Source organism: Nomascus leucogenys, chromosome 3 (assembly GCF_006542625.1).
Source record: "Nomascus leucogenys isolate Asia chromosome 3, Asia_NLE_v1, whole genome shotgun sequence".
Classification (NCBI taxonomy): Eukaryota; Metazoa; Chordata; class Mammalia; order Primates; family Hylobatidae; genus Nomascus; species Nomascus leucogenys.
In genome coordinates, this window is record NC_044383.1 from 92,601,190 (window position 1) to 92,628,079 (window position 26,890).

A 26,890-nucleotide genomic window follows, 5' to 3' on the forward strand; every position below is an offset into this window, starting at 1 on the left:
TTGCAGAAGTCTCTGGGTCCACCAGGGCACACGTTCGAAATGATCTTCCTGTGGTCTCTCTGCTCAACTTGGGAGGCTTTTTCAGCATCTTTCTAGAATTGAGCAGAGTCTGGCTGTATCTTCAACCCTGGGTGGCTTTGCCCACAGTAATTCTTGGTTCCTATATTTTTGTTTCTAAACACACCATCTTAGCCTCTAGAACTCTATGATGCCCCTGCTTTGTGAGCTGCAGCAATTTACCAACTTGCTTAATTCCAGGGTTGCTTTATAGGGAGGAATACTCGCACAAACTCCACCACTAAGGGGCCATGAGACTTTGGGCCAGTCATACCACTGCTTGGGACCTCAATTTCCTCATCAGCATAATGAGGAAACTGGGCTAGATGATCTCTAAGGTGCTTTTGGGCTCCAACATCTGCTCATCTATGATCCTACCATTCTGAGGCTTCCCTGTAGAGCTTCAGTTATTCATTTGACAAATGCTTATTCAGCAACTCCTGTGCTAAGTCCTGAGGATGCACTGTGAACGAGATGTGGCTACTGTCCTCAAGGAGGAGGAAAGTAAAAATTCAAATTAAGAAAAAAAGACATATATAACTTTACTAAACAGTGTGAACTCAGTGGAGTAAGCTGGGACAGTTGAAGGGCCACCTCATTGTTTCCTGATTCTAGGGATCACTTCTCTTCATTGCCTGATGTCCAGTGTCTTGGAAACTGTTGTTTCATATATTTTGTCTGTTTTTTTTTTTTGTGTGTGTGTGTGTGTAGGGATTGTTTCAGGCAGGAAGGTAAATTTGGTCTCCATGACTCCATATTGGACAGCAGCAGAAGTCCTAGCAAACTTTTTTTTTTGAGACAGGGTCTTGCTCCGTTGCCCAGGCTGGAGCACAATGGCACGAGCCCAGCTCACTGCAGCCTCAATTTCCTGGGCTCAAGAGATCCTCCCACCTCAGCCTCCTATGTAGCTGGGACTACAGGCACATGCCACCATGCTCAGTTAATTTTTTATTTTGTAGAAATGGGGTCTTGCTATGTTGCTCAGCCTGGTCTGAAACTCCTGGGCTCAAGTGATCCTCCTGCCTCAGCCTCTGAAAGTGCTGGGATTACAGGCATGAGCCACCATGCCTGGCCTCCACCAAACATTTTTGATCATACAATCTAATTTTTAAAATTGGGCCTGCATCCCCATCATATTTATATTTATCTATAAATTTTATATGTGTACACTTGTGAATACATGTAGCATTAATCATATTTATTAGTATTAGTAACAGTAAAGCTTAATTTTTTTTTTTTAGATTGAAACACAGATAGGAATAGAAGTTAAGATATTTTTTTCTTGCACACCAATGGATCATCTGTGTGTCTACACATTTAAGGCCAAAGGACTCAGGAAGACCAGTTCTGTGAACTTTCAAAATGGGTTGGAAAAGGTATCTGAGATACTTGGTATGGGTAACAGTACACATTTTGTTCTCAAATCAGAAACAGGAGATTGGTACACTTGGCTGGTACCTAATAAAGCTAAGGTTCTACAAAAAGAGTCCTTTAAAAATAGTGTTTGAAAAAAAATTGCATTCCTTGGTCCTATTTGACAAAATTCCCACAATTTTATCCCTTTACCTTGGTCATGCCTTATTTAAATGTCAAAACTGTCCGTAAATCTTAAAACGCATTCTCAGTGCTATATACTAGGCAATGTGGAAAAATGCAAAAAAAAAAAAAAAAAAAAAATCCTCTGAATACAAATGCCTATCCTGAGTTTAGCTATCTTTGCTTTCCTGCCTGTGTCATGAGTGGGATGCACCCAGGAGTGATGTCTTGGTCCATTTTGTGCTGTAATAACAGAATACCACAGACCGAGTGATTTACAATAAACAGAAATGTCTTGGCTCACAGTTCTGGAGGCTGGGAAGCCCAAGACTGAGGGGCTGGCACCTGGTGGCTGCATCATCCCATGGCGAGAGAGCAAGAGAGTGAGAGAGCGAGACAGCGAGAGAGAGAGAGAGTGTGCGTGTGTGTAAAAGAGGGCCAAACTCCCTTTTTATAACCAACCTACTCCTGCGATAACGGCATTAGTTCATTCACTCTGCCTTCATGGCCTGATCGTCTCTCATCAGGCCCCACCCCCGAACTCTGTTGCAATGGGGATTAATTTTCCAATACATGCTTTTTAGGGGACATAGTCAAACCATATCAGGGGGACTTTAACCACCTGCACTTGAAGAGAAAAGGAGAGGGCACTGAATTAGGTCTGTACTTCCTTTCTGAGACTTTATAAGATATCAAGAGACCTGGCTCACTCCTTTCCTCCAGCAGCCTGTCCAGCGTGGCCCTTGAGCTTGACTCACAAACAGCAGCAGAAAATAAGCAAGGGGAAGAACGTGCCTGCAGAGCCAAAGTCAGCCTGTAGAGCTCAGGCTGGCAATCACTTTCACTCTGCTGCAGCAAGCACCCCGGGGCTGCTGCCCAAGGATCAATGCAGCAAACCAGCAGGAAGTGGAATGGTCAGCAGAAAGGGTAAAGGAAACCTATCCTTTGTCAGACAGGAGCTTTATTTCCACTCTGGTCCACAGCCTCAAAGGGCAGCTGCCTCACAGGGAGAGTGTTTGACCAAATCCGGTTTGCACGTTTGAAATAAGAACTCCATTTATTGCTCTCTGAAACTGAGTGCTAGAAGGCCCCATTCCCAGCAGCCTTGACACCCCCCGTCCCCTCCTACTGTGACAGTCCAGGTTGTTCCAGCTGCCCTGGCTGATGTCTGGCCCTCCAGGACGGATGTGTGTCCAAGAAATCCCAGACCCATCCTCCACTTGGACGATTTTGCAAACCTTCACATAAGAACAGATTGCACAAGCGGTATGTGTGAGGGCTGACGGAAGAAAAAGGGAAGAGCTCTTTCTGCTTATGACTGGGATGCTGTTATTCATCAAGCTCTGGTGTTTCAAGTGAGTTTTGTGGATGAGGAGGCCAAGTCATGTCAGCACTAGAAACGTCCCTGGCCTCAGTCATATGTGCTACCCCACCTCTTCCCCACAGCCCCTGTCCTTTACGAGGACCCTCCCTGTTTCATGCTTTCACAGAGTAAAGCTGCTGCGAGTGGTGCCTTGGGTCACACCCAGCTCACAGTGCCCCACAGAATCTGACACGAGGTCTGGGGTGAACTCTGTGGCCCCGGCCTCCATCTTCTGCCCTGCCCTTGCTTCCTGAGGTGGGCAGGAAGCGGGACTCGCAATGAGGGCTAGGCCCCGGCTTCTGGCAGTGGGAGAGCTTCTATCCTGCCCAAGGGGTTAGGGGAAGGAATGTTGGTCACATGAAATCCAGGGGCGGCTATGTAATGTGGGAGACAGCAAGCATCATGTTCCCACACTGTAAGTCATGATGACACTGTTAAAAACGACGGGTGGGTGGGGGAAAGTGAAAGAAAAAGAATAAGGGGGAACAGAAACCAAAATGAGGCATACAGAGGCATCAAGCAAGACTAACGGCCAAGGTATGAAGAGAGGCCAGGGGAAGGGGCGGCCTGGAAGGGAGTCAGGAAAAGGCAGACGAATCAGACTGGGTAGGAGGAAAGGAATCAGGCCAAGGAAAACATAATGAGATGTGAAGAGAAGACATGATCATTTGGGGAGGTGGCAGAGAATCTGCCACCAAGTACATCAACACAGGGTGTTGAAGGCCAGGGCCAAGAACACCTTTGGGGCATCACCCCAGTACAGCATGGAGCAGCACTCAACTGTGAAATCTGTGTCTCTGCTTGCTGGAGGCCTAACTAAATTCAGATGGAAAGGGTCTGTGAGACTCTTAGAAGAATAGAAAGGGGGGTGGAAGTAGAGGGAAAAGACCAGAGAGACCCATCTGTGCATCACAGGTCTTCACGAGTTCATTCCCAAGCAGGCTCTGCCTGTGGTCTTGTGGGTGATGCAAAAAAATAAAAAATAAAAATAAAATAAAATTTTAAAATAGGATCTTTGGCTTTTGTCTTCATAACCTAGGAGAGGGAACAGATGCACATACACAAAGCATCAAGCAGCAACAATTTTATTGAGACTGTTCAGAGGACACAGTAACAGAATACTGGTTGAATGAATAAATGAAGGCCAAAGAAATGAAATGCAGAAAGGCTTTCTTGACCATGTCATTTGTCATTTTAAAAAATTCAGGAATTGGTCAGACGTGGTGGCTCACACCTATAATCCCAGCACTTTGGGAGGCCAAGGCAGGTGTATCACCTGAGGTCAGGAGTTCCAGACCAGCCTGGCCAACATGGTGAAACCCAGTCCCTACAAAAAAATACAAAAATTAGCCAGGCATGGTGGTGGCCATCTGTAATCCCAGCTACTTAGGAGGCTGAGGCGGGAGAATCGCTTGAACCTGGGAGGTGGAGGTTGCAGTGAGCTGAGATCGTACCATTGTACTCCAGCTTGGGCCACAAGCATGAAACTCTGTCTCAAAAAAAAAAAAAAGCAGGAATTAAACAGTGTTGGTCAAAATGGATGAAAAATTCAAAAATGGATCAAGAAGGTACAATACCCGGGCTTGACAATAGCATAGCACAGGTTCTGAATCAAAGCAGAGAGCAGGAGGCATAGCTGCCAATTCTAGTCTTCTGGGTGAGCTGAATCTGCCTAGACATGGTATTTAACACCTTAAAAAAAAAAGAAGGTACTCCCTAGGAATCATATTTAGTATATAAAAGGCAACAAGGAAAGACTGGTTAGATGGCCCTAGAGGAGGCCAGTTTGCTAGCATGGAAGCAAGGCTTTCCTGAGGCTGCTGGTTTGGACAGAGACAGATGTTGGAAGACCACTGAAGAGCAAAGATCAGGTGAGTTAACTGAGATTGGCAGGAGGCTAGATGCGAGAGGAGAGTTGTTGTATATGTGTGTGTCAAAGAGGCAAGGGCATTCAACTTTCAATTGAGAGAAATGAATAGGGGGGGCTGGGCATTGTGGCTCACGCCTGTAATCCCAGCACTTTGGGAGGCTGAGGTGGGACAATCTCTTGAGGTCAGAAGTTCCAAGACCAGCCTGGTTAACAGGGTGAGACTCCATCTCTAAAAGTAAAAGTAAAAAATTAGGCTGGGCGCAGTGGCTCACGCTTGTAATCCCAGCACTTTGGGAGGCCGAGGCGGGCGGATCACGAGGTCAGGAGATCGAGACCACGGTGAAACCCCGTCTCTACTAAAAAATACAAAAAATTAGCCAGGCGTGGTGGCGGGCGCCTGTGGTCCCAGCTACTCGGAGAGGCTGAGGCAGGAGAATGGAGTGAACCCGGGAGGCGGAGCTTGCAGTGAGCCGAGATTGCGCCACTGCACTCCAGCCTGGGCGACAGAGCAAGACTCCGTCTCAAAAAAAAAAAAAATTAGCCAGGCATGTTGGCATGTGCCTGTAGTCCTAGCTACTCTGGAGGCTGAGGTGGGAGGATTGCTCATTTCCACCTATTCCCACTATCCACTCTATCTCTAAAAAGAAAATAAAGAGAAAAATTGATAGTGAAGATGATGATTGCAACAACTAACATTTATTGAGTGCAAACTGTGTGCCAGGTGATGTTCTAAGCACTTTACATATATTAGTTTATATAATCTTCACTACCACTCCATGAAGTATTATTGTTATTATTTCGAGACAGTCTCACTCTGCTACCCAGACTGGAGTATAGTGGAGCAAGCATAGTTCATTGCAACCTCAACCTCCCTGACTTAAGCAAACCTCCTACCTCAGCCTCCCAACTAAAGTTGCATGCCACCATGCCCAGCTGATTTTTAAATTTTTTTTAGAGATGGTGGTCTCACTATGTTATCCAGGCTGGTCTTGAACGCCTGGACTCAAGCAATCCTCCTGCCATGGCCTCCCAAAGTGCTGGGATTACAGTTGTAAGCCGCCATGCCTGGTCTATTATTATTATTATTATTATTATTCTCATTATTATTTGCCTTTTATACAGAAAGAAATCTAAGCAGAGAGAGATCAAACAATTACCCAGAAATTAGCCCAGGACTCTAACATTAAACTCTACAACTCTCTCTGAAGTCATGAAAAATTTAATGTCTCTTTCTTTAGCTGTAAACATCTGTCCTCTAACCTGCCTACATAAGAGACATTGCTGATGATTAAACCTTTGTGAAGAGACTGACTGTGTTGTCATTATGAGAGTGTTAACATTATTATAAGGCAATGCTTTTTCCAGAAATACTAAATAGATGCTCACATTCTCATGCAATACCACAAGGCCTTTAAGAAGTTTACAGAGGCTCATCAAGTAAAGAACCCTCCTGTGTGCTCACAATAGACAATAATGCCAAAGGAATCCTCTCTCAAAAGAAGAAAGGTCTCTTTCTGACACCCTCTTGCAATTCTTTCAAGGTTTGGGGGATGGCACACTTCTTTCTTATAAAATGGTTCCCCACTGAGAATAATAGCTAGGCTCTTGTCCTTACAAGAGCCTCTCCCACAAGGGCCAAACCAGAGGACCAAGCCACCTCAGAAATGGGGTTTTGAATCTGGGAGGCAGCAGATAGAGAAATAGATAGCGAATACATCTGTTTTCACAAGAGCCTGTTGTTCTCTGTACTAACTGCTATAAAAACGACATGAAACTAGCCACACATTAGTTTTGGTTCTCGTGACTAAATCAAGGAATGGCATGATCGTGCTGTGTCATTAGAAATGAAACCAGTTCTTAAGCGAGAGAATAGGGCCAATATTTTAATAACCCGAACAATTTCATAGAAAAATCAAAGCTGAAACTTCAACACCCTAGCCCTGAACACCTGCTGCTTAAGTTGGTTCTGAACCAGTGAAACTCCTTTCTTGTCATGAAGACATGGGATGGGCCCTGACTTCCCCAACACTCATGGTAGCTGGGGACATCTTCTTTCCATCTGCTGCCCTGCTAAGGTGGAAACGGGGGCTCAATCTTGGCTTCGACAATGCTGACTGTATTTGGCACTTTAAGAAAAGTATCTCATATTCAATTATTTTTTTTTCAAATATGTAACCTTATATATTTTGATACATATGATGTATCCTCTAATATACGAATTTGACCTTCCCTGAGGTATTATCATCCACGTTTTTTCAGATGAAGAAATTGAGACTTAAAGACCTAAGTGACTTAGCTAGAAGCAGGCAGAGCTGGGCTTCTGAACAAAAGTGTTCTTATCTATATCTGCATTGCCTCAAATTTGGCCTGCATCACAATAATAATGACGTTGAGGTAGTAAACATTCGTAAGTTGCCTCCCGCCACATCTACTGCCCCTTTTCCTGCCACAGCACCCAAGTATTACCTGGAGGGAACCCTCTCCTCCGCACTGCCTCCCTCTTCTCTGGCAGGTGGATACAGCCAGCTCCTAGGGGTGGGTCCTCCTGTGCTTAGGTCAATCAGAGCACCCATCATCTGGCCGGGTGATTGGCTCGGGGGTGGGCATATGGGCTGATTCAGGCCAGTAAGGTTTGAGGAAACGTTCACTCGCACTTCTGGGAAAAAGCTTCCTCAGTCCTCTGTTGTAACACGGGGGAGACAATCCCTCTTTTCCTGGCTGATGTACTGGAGAACACAGAAAGCCCAAAATCCCTCAGCCATTTGTCCCAATAAGAGAAGTGCCAGCCTGAGCAAGAAGCCAGCACAAGGAAGAGGCAGCCCTTATGAACAAAACAGACCTGGTGCTGGGATCATGAAGAGGGTGTAAATTCCAGATCAAGCTGTGGAGTTTTCAGGCTGTGAGCCAATGCAATCCCTTGGTTGGCTTAAGCTGGCTTGCGTTTGATTTTCTGTTGCGTGGAAATTCTTAACCAGTGTGAACACTGCTGGTACCGCTCCCAGTAACATCTGATTGTTGCTTTGGTTTCTCAATCAATAGCATAAAACCCATTTGACAAAAATGACTAATCCTCCAAAATTCATCAGCATTTCTGGAGCACAGCCATCTCTGATGCCTACCTGACTTTCCAGACAGGACCCTCGTTTTTCTATTCCTGAGGTCTGGCTTCTTCCGTTTTCTGCTCCGGTATAGCTCAGTCTAGGTCATTTCTCCTCCGGGTTCCACCAGTGACAAGTGACAGCTGCATTCTGCTGAGGAAACAAGCAGGAGCACGGGCAGCCAGCTACAGATACCAGCATCAGCCTGACAAGAAAAGCAGTGCCAAGAAAGGGTTTGGCCACAATACATTTTTGTTTGTTTTTGAGACAGGGTCCCCCTCTGCCACCCAGGCTGGAGTGCAATGGCACGATCACAGCTCACTGCAGCCTTGACCTCCCGGGCTCCAGTGATCCTTCCCCCTCAGCTTCCCAAGTAGCTGGGACTACAGGCCTGCACCACTATGCCCAGCTAATTTTTGTATTTTGTGGTAGAGACAGGGTCTCACCATGTTGCCCAGGCTGGTCTCAAACTCCAGGCAAGCAATGTCTGCCTTGGCCTCCCAAAGTGTTGAGATTACAGGTATGCACCACGGCGCCCAGCCTCACACAATATATATTTAACAGAATGTAAAATCAGGTGGGAGAAAGTTCTTTGGAACACATTAGCTATATACACTATTACCTCACCAGCTCTCTATCAGAATGCTGAATCCCAAAAGTGTTGGGACCACTCTGAAGATCTCTATTTGCTGTTGGATGACTCTCCCAAAGGTTCAGAGATTTGGCATCAAAGATTATAAAGTCATATGGGATTGAGAATCTGTAATAAAAACTGGTTTTTGCAATTCTACTCAATCTCAGTTTCTCTAGGAAAATTCTGTTATTTCCACTTCTGGCCAATATGACTAAACACCGAGGTGGAAACACAGCCTAAAGAGCTGAAAGAGCCCTGTAACTACCCTCTGTAGTCCGATGTGAGAAAGAAAACATAAATAAGTATGGCGGGGCTAGATGTGTAAAGCGGGTCCCTGTTTCCCTCTCCATTTCCCCCATACTCAATCTATCAGCGAGGCCATTTTCCAAATGTGTCTTAACTCATCTATTTCTGTTTACTAGAATCATGTAACTTATTCACTCCATCAATGTGTATGTTGAAGGTCTGCTGTGTTCCCCACATTGTTCCAGTGGCTGGGAGAACCAGACTAACAATGGGATGTGAGCTGCACATTCTAGGGACTCTTCTTGCTTGGATCAACATAAGTGCCTTCCTACTGAATGCCCCCTTGCTTCCTCTTATCCTGTCTCCCCCCATTCTCCACTTTGTAGCCTAAAAGGTCTTTTCAAACCATCACCACTTCCTTGTTAAATGGCTTCCCATCACTCCTTAAGCGAAACACCCTGTATCCTAGCCCTGCTTGGCAGCTGCGTGCCTCCTGTGTCTCTGGCCTCTTTTCACATCCGATGTTCATACCTCACAAGCGCCTCCTTTCAGATCCTTAAGCATGTGCAAGGTTATTTTCTTTTCAGAGCTTTCAAACTGCTTTTATTTCTGCCTAAAACAGTAGCTTTCAAACTTTTGGGGGCCATAATTCCCATTAAGAAACACATTTTATATAATGAACCAGTAAATACATCAACACATACCTATACATAAAAGGAAAAAGTGTTTTATAATACTTCTGATATTTTCTATTCCTTTTATTTAAAAAAGCTAGTCATGACGCACTGACTGCAATTTGAAAACACCCCTTCCTCTGTTCTTTAAATGGCTGGTTCTTTCTCATCTTTCAGCTTTCTACCTAAATGTCAGCCACTTGCAGGGGCTTTCTCCAACTACCTGATCTAAACCAGGCGCCTGACTGGGGTTATTTTTATTCTCAGCCCCTTGTCCCTTCTCTTTAGGGAATGTATTAGAGTTGTAATGGAATATTTCATTGTTGAGATTTGCTCTTTGTCTACCTCACATGGTTAGCTTTTGAAGGCAGAGACTTTATCTGCTTTGTTCCCCATTGTATATCCAGCATGGGTTCAATAATTAGCATCAGAGTAGGATACAAATATTCATTGACTGACTGAGTTAGTGAGTTGGTATGTGATGCTGAGGCCTGGATTTAAAAAGAAGATTCCCCAGTAAAAGGAATCAGTCTCTTGGAGAAATGGCCAATTCTAAGGCTGGAGCAAGAAATATATAAGTAGTGCTAAAAAGTAAGGAAGTGCTCAGAAAACAAAAGGAAGGGGGGCATGTGAAAGGCACAGGAGCCAAGCTGAAAGCTCCCAATGGCCAAAGCCAGAACAATCTGAGCAAAAAATAAGCAACCTACAATCAGATTATAACCCCAAACATTATTCATGAAAGTCCATATTGATAGAAACAAATGGTTTTCTAAATAATGGAAGAGATAAATCTTCTTTACAGAAGAATTTCAAATAATTAATGCAGATACAGGTTGTACATCCCTAATCTGAAAACTCAAAATCCAAAATGCTGTCAAATCTGAAACTTTTTGAGTGCCAACATGATATCACAAATGGAAAATTCCACACCTGACCTCATGTGACAAGTTGCAGTCAAATGCACTCAAAACTTTGCTTCATTCACAAAATTATGTAAAATATTGTATAAAATTACTTTCAGGGAATGTGTATAAGGCGTACATAAAACATAAATGAATTTTGGGTTTAGACTTGCGTCCCAGACCCAAGATATCTCATCAGGATGTGCAAATATTCCAAAATCCAAACAAATCTGAAATCTGAAGCACTTCTAGTCCTAAGCATTTTGGATAAGGGATACACAACCTTTACTACCCTCAAGGAGATATAGCTTATTCTCCCCATCCCACCCTACCCTCTTGAGGGGAGGAAGTACTGCACTTAGCGATTTCCTTCTAAACAATGGAGCAGGGAAACAGTGGGGAAACCTGGCAAACAGTACCTTGGCCAGGCGGTCAAGGTGAACTTCCCTAGTGATGTTCATGTGATACCATGTCCTGACAATGTGATGTGATGAGCAGGGCATTTCACCTCTGTGGTCTTCCTCTCAATAACCCATAAACCCAGTGTGACATGAAACAAGCATCAAACTCAAATAGAGGGGCATTCTACAAAATACCTGACAAGTACTCCTCACATCTGTCAAAGCTTCATTAAAAATAACTAGAACCTGTCACAGAAGATGGAGATTAAGAAGACATGACAACTACACACAATGTGGTGTCCTAGATGGAACTCAGTACAGAAAAAGGAAATTAGTGAAGAAACTAAGGAAATCAGAATAAATTATGGACTTTAGTTATTAATAATGTATCAGTACTAGTGCATTAACTGTGACAAATGTACTAATGTTAGATCCTAGCAAAAGGGAGAGCTGGGTAAGAGGTATGTGGGAACTCTCTTACTATCTTTGAAACTTTTCTGTAAATATAAAACTGTTCTAAAATTAAAAGTTTGACCAGGTGCAATGTCTCATGCCTGCAATCCCAGCACTACAGGCGAACGAAGTGGGAGGATGGCTTTAGCCCAGGAGTTTGAGACCAGCCTGAGCAACATAGCAAGACCCCATCTCTATGAAAAATGGAAAACAATTAGCCAGGCATGTTGGTGCACACCTGCAGTCTCAGCTATTCAGGAGGCTGAGGTGCGAGGTTCGCCTGAGCTCAGGAGGTTGAGGCTGCAATGAGCTGTGTTTGCGCCACTGCACTCCAGCCTGGGTGACAAAGCGAGACCCTGTCTCAAAAAAAAAAAAAAAAGTTCACTTAAAAAAAGTTGAGCCTAATTAACAAGAGCAGGACCTTCATTCAGTTGGTTTTATGGAGCACCCACAAAGCACTACAAATCCTGCTGGGCACAAAGATACTTAAAAACACTTGGAAGATGAATAGATGAATTTAGACAAGGAAAGGCATCTTGGGTGGTGAAAATCATGAGCAAAGCAGTGCTTTACAGGTTGCGGGGGCAGAGGGTGAGCAGAGAGAGAGAGAGAGAGAAAGGAGTATGAGAGAAAGTGAATGACAAGAATGAGAAAGAGACAGACTAGTTGGTTTTGTAAGGTGGAGTCTGATATTCCCCCACTGAATGTAAGCTCCATAAAGGCAGGAACCTTGTCTATCTTTAATCATCATATCTCTAGTACCTAGAACTGTACCTGGAACATAGTAAATGTTTAAAAATATGTGTTGACTAGATGAGTGACTGGAGAAATGGATAAGGAGTGCCTATTGGAAGCCCCACTTGAACCTCAGAGCCAATTTTTTTATGTTAGGTCTCTCAAATGCCTGCTGGATTTGCATTTTTGTACATAGTAATTATGTTTGCATCATTAGAAAGCATGCAAATGTTAGCCTTGGTTTTGAATGGCCCTAATGTTCAACCACGGTATGAAAGTCCTAGGACATAAACTTAGTTCCCTGAAGCACTTCTTGATGGTGTTAATGGGTAGGTCTGCTGACAAGCAGAAGTGAATGGCATCTTCTCCAAGCTCTGTTCTAGTGTTCTGTGAAACCTAGCAGGGACTCAGCACCATGGGATGGAGTTAGTGGAGGCTTCAAAGCTTTCCAGATGGTCTCTGGAAATGTAAGGAGACAGTTTAGAGGGACGCTGAATTGCCCTGCAGGCATCCAGACATTCCTCCTTAATGGTCCTAAATGCTAAACATATTCACTTACATATAACTTTATAAAAAATATTCCAATGTTGGAAAAATTTTGAAGAACCATGCCCAGTTATGCAGCTATCAACAATAACAGGGTAAATTATGTGCACCAATATGAAATAATATCTAAAATATACAAAGTGAAAAAAAATTCTAGAACAGTGAGTATAGTATGTCACTATCCCGTGTGTGCACATGCACACGTGCATGAACACATGTCACAATGCCTAGCAGCTCTCTGAAAAATATACAAGAAACTGGTTAACACAAGGGAGTTCTGTGAAGAAGGGACAGGATGGAGGGAGAGAGAGAGAGAGAGAGAGATTTTCACTTTTGAATTTTGTACATGTACTACCTATTTGAAACTAAAACATAAATTAAAAAGAATGATTCCAAAGGAAGAGAACTTTGAATTTTGGCTGCAGGTTACAAGAAACTCTTTCTTTTGATTTATGCTTGAATTCTCTTTGAGCCTTTTGCTTTCTGTGAGATCTAGCACATGGTTTGATGGGTAGGCCAATGAGCCTGTGAAGAGCTCATTTTAATATCGTCTTCGAATGAGGTTTTAGATGAAGTGCCAGAAATGCACTACAACTGAAATCATGATTAATAAATCCTAAACTAGGAATTCATTAAAGAGATAAATCCTGCAGTTACGCTGTAAATAGCACATTTGCATAACACAGTCATGGGCTACATAATAACATTTGGGTCAATGACAAACTGCATGCATCACAGTGATCCCATAAGATTATACTACTATATTTTTACTGTACCTTTCTATGTTTAGATACAAAAATACTTACCATTGTGTTACCATTGCCTACAATATTCAGTACAGTAACATGCTGCACAGGTTTGTAGCCTAGGACCCATAAGCTATACCAGGTATCTCAGGTGTGTAGTAGGCTATACTATCTATGTTTGTGTATGTTCATTCTATGATGCTCACACGACGAAATTGCCTCATGATGCATTTCTCAGAACGTATCCTCGTTAACTGACACGTGACTATATGGTGCTTTTCTGTTAAGCATTACTTTGTTTAATGTAAACATTTTAAAATCATCTCTAAACCATTAGTAATGAATCATAATACCCATGAAATATTTTAAGAAAATATTTCTTTTTAAAATTCCTTTTGAATCAACAACAGATCTCTCAAATAAATAACTGATTAGTAATTAACTACAGCTAAGTATTTCATCAATATCATATTATGCATTTAAGCAATTTTCTATTTTCTCACATTCCAAAACAATAGTTTCAAATTCCAAAGAAAACTCCTTCTTGCTTAGTATTGAGGGAATGAATGCTTGAGATAAACATCAAGCATTTTTAATTTTAACTTTTTAGAGACAGGGTCTTGCTATGTTGCCCAGGCTCACCTCAAACTCTTGGGCTTAAGGGATCCTCCCACTTCGGCCCCCAGAGTATCTGGGACTGCTGGCATGCACCACTGCACCTGGCTCACATAAGTGTTTTGTTATTTAAAACTAGAATACATTTGTGAGATGTATTTTGATCACATTTCATCTAACTTCAGGAGAAAAGATGTGCAATTTTTCTTACGGATTTCACTACAGGGTTAAGCCAAATGTAAAACATTTATATTCAGTTGCCATTTTAAAAAGGAGGGGGGAAAAAAGCTTAATGGATGTAAGAATGAAAAAAATCTAAGACCCGCAGCTTGGGTGTTTGTAGGAAATGATTTTAGGCCCTGACCCACCTAATTAATCAAAATCTTGCAAGTGCTAATTCCAATGTCTGTTAAGGCTTGAGAATCTCAGGTCAGGCACAGTGGCTCACACCTGGAATCCCAGCACTTTGGGAGGCTGAGGCAGGCAGATCACGAGGTCAGAAGATCGAGACCAGCCTGGCCAACATGGCGAAGACCTGTCTCTACTAAAAATACAAAGAAATTAGCTGGGTGTGGTGACACATGCCTGTTAATTCCAGCTGCTTGGAAGGCTGAGGCAGGATAATTGCTTGAACCCGGGAGGCGGAGATTTCAGTGAGCTGAGAGCTGCGATCACGGATGATTGCAGCGAGCTGAGATCACGCCACTGCACTCCAGCCTGGTGACAGAGCGAGATTCTATCTCAAAAAAAAAAAAAGTTCGAGAATCTCCAGGCTAAGAAACCTTTACTATGTTCAAATTCAGGTTATATTCTTAGTGAACCCTGTATATAATCTTTAATAGTAAGAACAGTGTGATTTTTTTGACACCAACTTATCAAGAATGACTGTAATAATCATTGTTTACATCCTCCTTCTTACTTGTGAAACATTTTTCCTCTTTTCTTTCTTTCTTTTTGTTTTTTGAGATGGAGTTTCACTCTTATCGCCCAGGCTGGAGTGCAGTGGCGTGATCTTGGCTCACTGCAACCTCTGCCTCCCAGGTTCAAGCGATTCTCCTGCCTCAGCCTCCCAAGTTGCTAGGATTACAGGCACCCACTACCACGCCCAGCTAATTTTTGTATTTTTAGTACAGACAGGGTTTTGCCATGTTGGCCAGGCTGGTCTCGAACACTTGACCTCAAGTGATCCACCCACCTTGGCCTCTTTTCTTAATCCATCTTCTCTACTTCTTCCCAGACTGTCCATGACCCCTTTCCCCAGGACAACCATCCTCTCTGTCCACTGATCCCTTCCCTTTGAACAATACACTAAGGCAGGTCTCCCTTCTCTCCACCATGTTAACAGCTGGACTACAGTCTTACATTTTTTTGTCCCATTACTAAATTTCTTAAGAGTCATCAGCAACCTGACAGCTATCAGACTCAGAACAGTTCTCTTGAAGGTCCCAAACTGCCAAATCCAAAGACCTGGTCTATTATTTCCCTGGATCCCCTTGTAGTTTGTGAATTCTTTCTTTAGCATGATTGTCTCAAAGATCTGCCCTTCTTCCTCTTTCTGTCCCCCAAGCATAGGTAGTCCCCTCAGGTCAGCCCAAGGACTCCTCTTCTCTTTCTACTCTATACTTTTATTATGTGCCACCCCTCCCACTTCAAAGGTCACCTCCAGGCAGAAAACTTCCCAGACAGAATCTTCAGCCCTGGCCTTTCACTGGAACTCCAAGCCTCTCATTGTGTTCATTCATTTAATAAAGGCTTGTGACATGCCATTGCACTGTGTTAAGCATTGGTGAACACAGCAGACCCAGTCCCTGTCCTCACAGAACTTACAGCATACCATAAAACACAGATATGGGGCAATTAATACAAATGGGAATGAGCTAGGGGAGCTAGGTCGTTCTAGCTCAAATCTAGTTCAAATCTAGTTCTAACCAAATCTAGTTCAGGAAGTAGGGTTTCCAGAGAAAATACAGAATATTCAGTTGAAGTTGATTTCAGAAAAACAACAAATTCTTTTTAGTATGAATATGTACCAAACATTGCACAGGATATACTTACACTAAAAAGTTACTTCTAGTTTATCCGAAATTCAACTTCACCTGGGTGTCTTGTATTTTTATCTGCTATGTTGTGGCAACCCTACCAGGAAGGGGTTGGCCAGTTGGAAAGTCCAGAGGAATTGAGGGAAAAAATGATTAGAAATTAGTAAGCAAAAGGAAGTGGAGAGGGGAGACATTCAAGGGAGGAAACAGTAGAGGCAAGAGGTTGGAACGAGGGATAGTATTGTGTTTGACACTCTGAAAGATGCGTAGTATGCTGGATCATGAAGGAGAGGAAGAGAATTGGAGAAAAAAACATCTCGTGGGGAGGATCCAGAGCTTGCAAAGCTTTTATCATGGTAAGGATTTTGGATTTCATCCTAAAGGCAAAAGGAATCCATCTAAAGATTTCAAACAGCAGAGAAAAAGTGGACCTGGGCCGGGTGCGTGGCTCATGCCTGTAATCTCAGCACTTTGGAAGGCTGAGGCGGACGGATCACAAGGTCAAGAGATCGTGACCATCCTGATCAACATGGTGAAACCCCTCTCTACTAAAAATACAAAAATCAGCTGGGCGTGGTGGTGCGTGCCTGTAGTCCCAGCTGCTTGTGAAGCTGAGGCAAGAGAATCGCTTGAACCCAGGAAGTGGCGCTTGCAGTGAGCCAAGATCGTGCCACTGCACTCCAGCCTGGCGACAGAGCGAGACTCCATCTAAAAAAAAGAAAAAAAAAAGAAAGAAAAAGTGGACCTAAGTTGAATTTGTAAATGATCTTTCTGGCTGCCAGAAGGAGAAAGGAATTAAAGGGGCATAGGGACTGTAGTTCTGAGGCCACTGTAACAGGGAAGAGATGTTAGTGGCTTGAATGAATCTGCAGTGAGGATGGGGAGAGGTGGAAGGTTGTGAAAGCCATTGGCAAGTGTGACTGATTCAATTCCATGCCAAACTCTTGGCTCCAACCCTCCCTTCCAGGTGGGTGATGATTTCCAGCCCTGATCTCAGGAGCTGCTGCCGCACATTTACAATGCTCACTGATGATTCTATGCCAACATTTTAGTAGTGCAAATCAGAATCACTAGTGAAGTGTTACACAAATCTTGAGACCTGGTGCCTGCCCAAAGTGATTCAACCAACTGCAGGAGAGGGGGTGGGGTACAGGAATGTGTAGTTTTGATAACAGCTCCGCAGGTGATCGGGAAGGGCAGGCAACATTGAGAACCCCTGTATGTCTTAATACCTCAAGTCTGAGTACTTAATCCTGGTTCAAAACTGAACACATCATCTGTTTTTCCCAACTAAATTCTTTTGTGGGTAACTGATCTCCCATTTCATAAGATTTTTCATCACCACTGACTTCTTCCCTCCAGGTCTCCCATACTGTTAATTCTTCCTCTATTTTCTCTTCAATGTCCCTTTCCACTCTTGACATTATTGCTTTTGGTCATGAGACTTTATTATAATCAACAGGGCCAGGCAAGAGCTGTTCAATCAGTTGTCTGAGGAGCACAGAGATCCTGAACAGGTGCCCAAAAGGCTGGCGTAACAGGCAAGGGGGTGCTGGCAGGTCAGCTTCTGGGCCAGCCACCCTGCTTCAACCAGAGAAGCTCCTCTTTGACCTACTGGATATTTGAGCAAGGTTTTACTGAAGAACATTTTCCTGCCGAAAAAAGGCTGGAAAACCACTGGCTCGGCAAATTACAGTAGCTTTGTCATTGTTCTCCCAGGTTTAGAACAGACTTAACTCTAAACCTCCCTGCACACTGCCACCAGAGTCAGCATCTTAAAAGGTTGCTGTGAGCACATGATCTAACTACTAAAAATATTCAGTGGCTCTTATTGCACCTCAAGTAAAATCTCATCTCCCTAGCCTGATGCTCAAGGCTTTTCATAAACTTGTCAGAATATACCTTTCCTGTTTTATCCCTGTCTCCTACAAGTGACTTAGGTGCAGCCCAATTGTACAACCATCCCTCTGAGTTTTTGTTCCTGTGGTTCCATCTAGCTTGTCATCACACACTTTTCTTCCTGCTTTCTCCAATTTTACCCTTTCTTCAAGTTCTAATTCAAAAGCCACTTCTTCAATGAAGCTTTGCCTAACCTACTCAAATGTTATCAAAACGTATTCATTCAATAAATACTTAATAACCCCCTGTGATATGCCAGAAGTGTGGGGATAAAGAGAAGTTGTCCCTGCCCTCAAACTTATTGTCTGTTGTGAGATCAAAAATAAGGAAAGGCAATTCAGGAAGTGGGTAAGAGTGTGGTCTCTGGACCCATTCTGCTGGGTTTCAATCCAACTCTATCATGATGCTGAGAAAGTTCCTTGTCCTGTATCTCAGTTTCCCTGTGGGGACAATACTAGTGATGATCTCATATAGCTCTGAAATTAAATGAGTTAATATTCAAAGAGCACCTAGAACAGTGTGTGGGACACTGTAAACATTCCATAACTGTTAACTATAAAGCCACAAACAAATACATAATTTCAGAGTGAGAAATACTATGAAGAAGAGAGAGAATGTGATGAAGAAATATAAAGTGATAAGAGTGAGGTGGGTCTGGAAGTGGGCTTGGGGTATAATTTTAGATCACGTGGTCAGGAAAGGCCTATAAGAAAGGGTGACATATAAGCAGATACGCAGAAGGAGGAGGCAAGTCAGGCAAACAAAGTTCCAGGTAGAGATGACATCAGGTGCAGAGTCCCTGGAGGGAGAATGATCTTGACATATTCAAGGCATAAGATGGGCAGGGCCAGTGTAGATATACTGAAGTAGCCACGGCAGCATGACAGATGTCAGATGCAGAGACCAGATGAAGCAGAACTTGGTAAGGAGCTTAGATACATTTTGGGTGGGATGGAAAGATGCTGAAATGTTTCGATCAAGGAACTGTCACGATGTCATTTGTTTGAAGAAACATATTATACTTTGAAGACTGAAGGGGAGCAGAACAGAAGCAGGGAGGCCAGACAAGAGGCTACTGTAGTAGTCCAGGTGAGAGATGATGGTTGGTTGCTTAGACTTACATGGTAGCAGTGAAGGTGGTCAGTAGATAGGTTCAGAGTATATTTTAAGGTAGGTTCATCAGGACTTACTGATGGCTATGGTATAGGTGAGAAAAGAAGGGAAATTAAAGTAGGACTCATACATTTTGGGACCGAGTGACTAGGTTGCATTTATTCAGATGGAATAGAAAGGGAGAGGTACACGTTTGGGGGAAAATCAAGAGTTCTACTTTGACCCCCTACCCCACTCAAAAAAGGTGAACTATTACATATCTGAGATGGATGACAAGTAGGTGGTTGTGTATTAAGTTTGGAGCTCAGGAGAGAGGTAAATACTGGAGTTAACATAGGCATGGTGTTAAAAGCCATGGGATGTGCTCATATACTGAGTGTAGCTACAGAAATGGAACCAAAGGCTGAGCCCTGAGATATTTCAACATTAGGAATCAAAGTAGAGAAGAATCAAAGGAAACTGAGAAAGGTGCTGAGTTAGGAGGAAAACCAGAAGGGTGTGGTGCCCAGTGAAGAAAGTGTTTCAAGAGTGAAACAAGGTGTGATCAAGTGTCAAATGCTGCTGAGAGGCCAAGCAAGGTATCATCTAAGTTAACTCAAAGTAAACAAGTCTCTCGGCTCTATTTCCTCATAGTGCTTTATTTGTGCCTTTCTCATTGCAATTTCCAAGTATTATGTTGTACAGTTATTTTTTTCTTCTCTAGTAAGAAGAGAAGGTCCCTTAAGGTCAACAGACCATGTCTTGTTCTTCCTAGAACTTCCACTACTCTATTTGCTCAACAAATGTTTGAATAAACAGATGAATCATGGAATTCTATAAAATCTAGGACAATATGCCTAACATAGAATTAGCAGTTAGAGCTGGTTTTATTGAGATGTTCTAAATGTTCTTCCCAGAACGAAAGATGTCCACCATGTATCTGAGTTGGATTACTGACAATCGCAACCCATCTGGCATTTCTATTTTTTCGCTCCAATATCACATGCACTATCCAGTCCACAAATTACTTAGTTTTGGCCGGGTGCCATGGCTCATGCCTATAATCCCAGCACTTTGGGAGGCCGAGGCGGGCAGATTACAAGGTCAGGAGTTCGAGACCAGCCTGGCCCACATGGTGAAACCCTGTCTCTACTAAAAAAAAAAAAAAAAAAAAAAAAAAAAAATTAGCTGGATATGGTGGCGGGTGCCTGTAATCCCAGCTACCAGGGACGCCGAGGCAGGAGAATCGCTTGAACCAGGGGGGTGGAGAATGCAGTGAGGCAAGATTGCACAACTGCACTCCAGCCTGGGCAACAGTGCGAGACTCCGTCTCAAAAAAATAAATAAATAAGAAACAAAAATTACTTAGTTTTTACCTAATTTGCTTCCTCACTTTTTAAAGTTGGCTCCAAGACCTGGTGATACCTTCAGCTGTCATCAATAACTTGCTCTGTCATACTTCAATGAATATCAGCATCAATACAACAAACATCAGGGTAAGTTGACATTTCAGATTACATTATAATGAATTTCAAAACAATGACAAAAGGAGCCATGGAAATACAGGTAGTGAGCATGACCAAACTCTTCAGGAAGACATGGTTGAGATGGCATATGCAGAAAAAGACTGGTAGTCAGGAGATGACAAACTTCCCTTGGCTTTTACAAAATCGTTGGGGTCAGATAGTTTCTAGGTCATTGAGTGATTGTCTTTGTAAAAGAAAGCTAAAAACTAACAGTTTTGAGTAACAAGAGTATCAAAACCCACCTTACACATGTGAGCTTTCTACAGCATACCTTACTTGGAAAATATGCACTAGGCAACACAAAAAGACAAAGTCATCAAGTCCCAAACAAGTACAGCTATAGATCAGAAATACCTGCTGTATGTGCCAGTATCACAGAAAACCACCCATCTGTGAGGCCAGTCCCTCTCCTCTGCTTGACCTCAGCCACGTTCTGTCTGGTGATCTTGGTGACTGATAACAGAATACCGTATTTCAGCTCCATGGCTCTCTTGGCTAGCTTTATGGCAACTCCCTGAGAGCAAATATTCCCCTTGAATTCCTACTTACTCTCATATCTACGAATTGAGGTTTTCTCCAATCCATTGACAATTTGCTTGAGTTTTTATATCTGGATGGATGTTTCGTAAACAGAACTTATGGTTAATTCCCAGCCCTTTCACTAAATCTCACCCTGGATGTGATCTGTCAGATTATGGCACTACGGAGCAGCTAGACTATGCATCCAATATTGGCATTATGAAAACCTAAACTACTCCATCCCCTACAGACAGCCCATGACTTGGCATGTATTACTCAGTACACAGTATATACTTTGCAGATGAATTTCAAGAGTGACACTGACAAAATGGGAGATATTTGGAGGAAGGAATGAACAGACTAGAGCTATTTTGTTTGGAGATGAGTCAGATGCTTGAGAGCTTCTTTCAAATAGCTAAAGAGTTGTCAGAAAGGGAAAAGTAAGATTTATGCTATAAACTCCAGGTCATTAGGAGCTAATGATTTAATGTAGTATTTCCCATGCTAGAGTTCAACAGGATGCTGTGATACTAGGAAAGAAAAAACATTCTATGGTCAAGAAAGTTTGGGAAATGTTGAAATTAAATAGCTCTTATTTTCAGAAGTAAAGTTCTAAGCAAAAGCAAGATACAAATCACTCATTTATGAAAAGGTCAGAATTAACAAATACCTCCAGATGCTTGGTGAGAATAGCTCCAGCTTTAGGGGCTGCTTAAATTAGAGTGATGTTGAAACACAAGATATGTGCTGCGGTCTACACTGCAACTAAAATGAATGTGGACTGACGCAAGGATCTGGTCCACAGTGGTTCCTACTGAAAGTAGTCGATTTGAGTAAGCAAGTCTTCATCACTAATGCCAGGCCGAACCAAGTGCACTTTGTATACTGATTTCTAAATGACAAGGTTCTATTTTTATAGCTGGTATTCTTACCAGAAAAATATAACACTCATTATAAAGTTATTAAGTAATCCTTTTTTACACACTTGCTAAACACCAATTGTGTGCTATATACTCCACTAAAAACTGTGGAAAACGCCTGGTTGTACTTTTTTTATCCTTGAGATGCGGAGGTGAGAAAGCTAGAGGGAAAGCCAAACTAATCACTTTCATAGGAGTCAACTTATATGTCAAAGCGCACTGACATCCCTCAATCTTCAAATTTGTCCTTATCTCACTGTATATCGTTCTAATACAGTAACACAGTTAGTAAAAATGATTTTGCACTTAAAAACCTAAGTAATTAATAAGCTACCTAAAGGGCCTAAAAATTTAGTCTTTCACTCCATGGTTACTATATTGTGCCTACTAGGTTTTACAGTAGTACTATATCTGCTCGTAATTCATGTTTGATAATGTGAGACGCTTTTGTTAAATAAAGCTATACAGTAAATAAATTTTTATAATGTCCAAGTTTTCGCTTATCTCAAATGATCTGAAAACAGGCATGCCTCTCTTCTTTCCTCTCTACCATCACTGTAATTTTTAATATTTTCAGACCAGGAGATAAATATATTTAGGAAACAAGAGGATGACAGAACTCAGGCAAGTAGGTATTTTGATGGACTCCATCCACTGATCGACAATGAATAGGTTCAAATATTCCTAAATATGGTCACACTTGATTTTCCTATCATACCCCAAGGTTTTACATTTGTATTTCAACCATGCTGGCACATCTAGTAGGAAACCCAACTTACCTCAGACCTAAATATCAATAGTATGATAAATAAAAGTGAGACTGTCATTCTCTGGCATGACCCACATAAACCAAATTTCTAAAAACTGAAGAAAAGGCTACCTCAAATAGTCTATCAAAAAAATACTGTAGAAAGATAACCATTAAAAATTACTGTCACACAATGTCAAAGCTTATATACTGTTTTCTCAGAAAATGATCAACTCCTAGCCTGTTTCCAGTGTTAAATGTAAGACTAGTACACTAAACGAATTCACCTCACACTCAGATTGGAATACGGTTTATACCTCATCATCCTATAAAGACTGATAAGTCAACTTAAATTATAAACAAGTTACTTCGGGTCCCTAAATTTGTAAGAAAATCTGGGTGCTTATCAGTTCAACTCCCCAAACCAAACCGAAGAATAAACACTCAATGTGAACAATCATATTCAGACCAGCCTCGTGTGCAAAAATACAAGTCAGTGGATTTTTTATCCTTACATAACTCAAATATTGCTATTTTTTCCTGCTTTTACTAAAATGGCAATTAGAGTTGAATTCCATGGTCAGAATTTAGGTCATCCAAATGAAAATAAACATTATAAAGGACAATGATTTACTTTAATCTGAATTTACTCGTTCCTAGTTAACAATGCCAATATTTAAAAACTTATTTCTATTTTCCTAGGAGGTCACTATTTACTATTAGTCATATAAGCACATTGGGGGTCTTCTCCAATTTTCTTTTATATTCTCTTCTATATCCCTCCATCCTTTCTATTTCTCCAAGAAACTTTTATGACAGTTTGTGACTAAGGAAATTTTAATGATTTTATCAACAGGTAACTTGTTTTAAATAAAGATGGACACAACATTTATTTTTTTTAATAAACCATAAAATTTAAATATTCAAATGAAAAGAAACAAAAATAGATTATTTAAGCCAGCATGAATTTCTGGTTTTACTCTTCCTCTAGGGCATTGTAGGCTTGACTTACCTGGGATTAGAGTAATAAAGTTATGATGCTTGTACAATAATGAATGAGGAAGTAAAACTGGGCAATGGCTTGATAAAATTTACTTTCAAATCTAGATCAGAAGTTCACTCAAGCCTACTGCAAAGGCCTGACACTGGTTTTGTCTGTATAAAACTACTCTGGCTTTCCATTCTTACCACACTTTCTTCATCACAGCTTAGTGTTCCCTGCATTCTGATCCTTTTGCTCACTGAAGCTCACTTCAATCTGTCAAAACATCAAGGGGGAAAATCCCCAAACCGAACCGACGAATAAACACTCTTAATGTGAACAATCATATTCAGACCAACCTCTTGTGCAAAATACAAGTCAGTGGATTTTTTATCCTTACATAACTCAAATATTGCTATTTTTTTCCTGCCTTTACTAAAATGGCACTTTCGTTTACATCAACCAATTATTTTCTACTTGCTTCTAAGTTTCTGAGATTGTATGCTGTACTGGCTATTCTTTTTGATTAAGCTTTACAATTTCCATTCCAGAATATCTGGTCTTTGACCAACTTTATCTAATTTTGTGAAGAAATGTGCTATTAATCAGTGAAAATCACAAAAGGAAAAAGAAAAGGAAGCAATGAACAATAGTAGAATCTTGCTTCAGCATTCGTATAATTTTTCATAAGAAAAACATTCATTTTTATTATGGGATCTAAAACCATGATCGTGTCTGATACTATAAGTCTTTTAGCATACTCAAATGGGTCAACATTCAATATGGACAGCTAGCTAGCTCACAAGAAATGAAATGTAATGTACAAATATGTTTGACTGGTAAAATCCCAGAGGCTTGGTAATAAAGTGCAGCAAACTTTCCTTATATTGAATAAGAACTCCAGTAACCTCTGGATATTTTTGGTAAAAATTAAAGAAAAGGTACTGCAGTCAGGAGACAGGTAATCTTTAAACTTCAAAAGACTGGCTGCCAGGGACCACAGTGAAAAATTAGACCTGGAGCCAATGAAAAACACTAGCTTGGAAGGAATGGGTTTTTCCAAAAATGCAAAATTAGCATTTACAGATGCTTAGAATACTATGATTTGACAGGCTTACAGTGATAAAACAGCAAAGATGAACAGTTACAATATTTATACGTGTAGTGTGTAAAGAACACAGGTTTTTTAATTGGCAGCAAGAAATTCTATGACAGCTCCTGAGACAAGTAATCCCATGCCCTATATCCACCCCATGCCAATGACGACCAGTCAAAATGGTAACACAGAGTAAAAAGTGATCTACTGTATGTGAGTCAGAAAGTACTTGAAAAGTGACAAAACTGTATGTTATTAAATGACAAAACATATTTAGAGGCTTTATTTAAAAATCTCTCACTGTTCATTATCAAAGTTACAAGATTGCATACCAATAGACAGACTGTAAACATAGGAAATTTTCATTAAGGAAAGATGGGTTTACTGTAATTCAATCTTTTACAAAAAATTACTTGCAAGTTATTGATAACAGAATTTCTCTTTTACTTTCTTAATTCTCTTGAAAATTAAACCAATGTTTCCACTTTCATGAGCTAAAGTTCAACCATGGTCACCTTAGGAAATACCCCTGTTTATTTGTTAATCAGAAATACAAATCGAGTGGCACATATTTCCATTTTCTTCTTAGGCCAAAGGTTTCAGCTTCATTATATTTTACAGAAGACTTGCAGTGGTCCGGTAAGTCTTTCATGTCACAGCTGAGGCTTAATGATGGCAGTGGAGGAAAGCAGAGGTGATGCAAAGTAAGACCAGCCCAATTGCCTTATCTGACATGGAATCTTTTTCCTGTTTGGCTTGCAGCAGCGAAGTGTTTCTGGTCAGATTGCCTCTACCAAACCTGATTGAAGCAAAAGGGTGACATGCTCTGATAAATCCCATTTAAGGATGATTCTGTTCAGGCAAATAGTTAATCCTTCAATCTGTTGGCTGCGGGATGATACTAATATGAAGAAAATTATCCGGGTAGCTCAGATGTTCACTCAGCCACTGCAGAGGTGTTTCCAACATTGGCTCAATTCCATGAATCATCACTTGATTCTTTTTTTCCCCATCTATTCCAAGAAAGAAATCCAACAACAATAAAAGTCAAAACAGTTGAAGAAAAAATAATCTGTTGCCTTTTGAGAATCCTTAGTGAATTAAATGGATTTTAAACCTGTTTTGTCCCCTGAACAGGAAATGTGGACATGGAGAAAGTTCAAATGTTGCAGTATGTATCACCCAAAACAGAAACCTGAGGGTTACAATATATTCTGATAAAAATTCTGTTGCTGTGTGTGAAAGTATTACTTCTTTCTTAATTACTGTGCTTACTTAAGATTGACGTTAATGAAACTGTAGTGGCAAAAACAGCCCATTGTACCAATGACCAAAATTTATTTTAGTTATACATTAAAAACGGTACTATATGGTTATTAAAAATGACAAGTATATGAAGTAGGTCCATACATATTTTGAAAATGTAAAATAGAAATGTGACTAGAAATCAAGAATCAGATCAGTATTTGAGGTGTTTAATAGACACAGGTAAGCTTTAGTTGTTTTCAGTAAAGCATTCAAGTATGTATCAAAATGTCTTAGAGATACTATTTGAATAAGAGTTAAAATTTTAATGTGAAGGGATTACGAATCTGACTCAGGGATTCCTGTTTTAGAGTTATAAAGCCTGACTGATTTCTGTTAACATCCACTTGCTAATTAAAAGGGGGCTGAAATTTACACCTTTCTTTTAAATTCAATTGTATTCCAAATTAAACTTAAGATTAACTGTGTTTTTCATGATTCTGGTGTGTTGTACTGACAACTTTTAAAGTAAATATAAAGATTTTTGTCATAGAAAAACAAAGAAAGCAAAGCCAAACTCCTCTAATGAAAAAGAAAAAAAAAAATAGAACCATCAAGAAACTTTGTGTTATTCCTTTAGCACAATTCTGGGTTTGTCTCCTTTACCGTCTCTTCAAAATACAATTTCTAAACCTCTCAGCTACCTGGTGACAGAAGACAACAAGGAAACAGGGAATCACGGAACTCTATAAAGGAGAAATATCCTACGTTTTCCTTTCTGCTCTGTTCAAAATGACTTTTGAATCTGTAAGTGCTCTAAGGTCTGGGCAAAATGAGCTGATGATGTATGGTGATAATGACTTGGCTGGCACCTGAAACAAGAGACCCTTTTAAAGAAATATTTAGACTTCCTGTTAGAGGGAGCACAGTCCCAGGAGGTGACAGTCA

The 26,890-nt window shown here is 41.2% G+C and overlaps 1 protein-coding gene across 3 annotated transcripts in view; it reads right to left on the reverse strand.

Annotated features, from left to right (window-relative positions):
* Nucleotides 1-24,276: 24,276 nt before the first annotated feature.
* ATG5 (autophagy related 5) overlaps nucleotides 24,277-26,890 on the reverse strand; it is a 140,025-nt gene continuing 137,411 nt past the window's right edge. For 2 of the 3 annotated variants that reach the window (XM_012506153.2, XM_003278910.3), the window contains one exon: nucleotides 24,277-25,710. In XM_012506153.2, the coding sequence (XP_012361607.1) occupies nucleotides 25,574-25,710 (137 nt within the window). In that variant the 3' untranslated portion in view covers nucleotides 24,277-25,573. The remainder of the gene's footprint in view (nucleotides 25,711-26,890) is intronic. The other variant, XM_030809519.1, reaches the window with a different exon arrangement.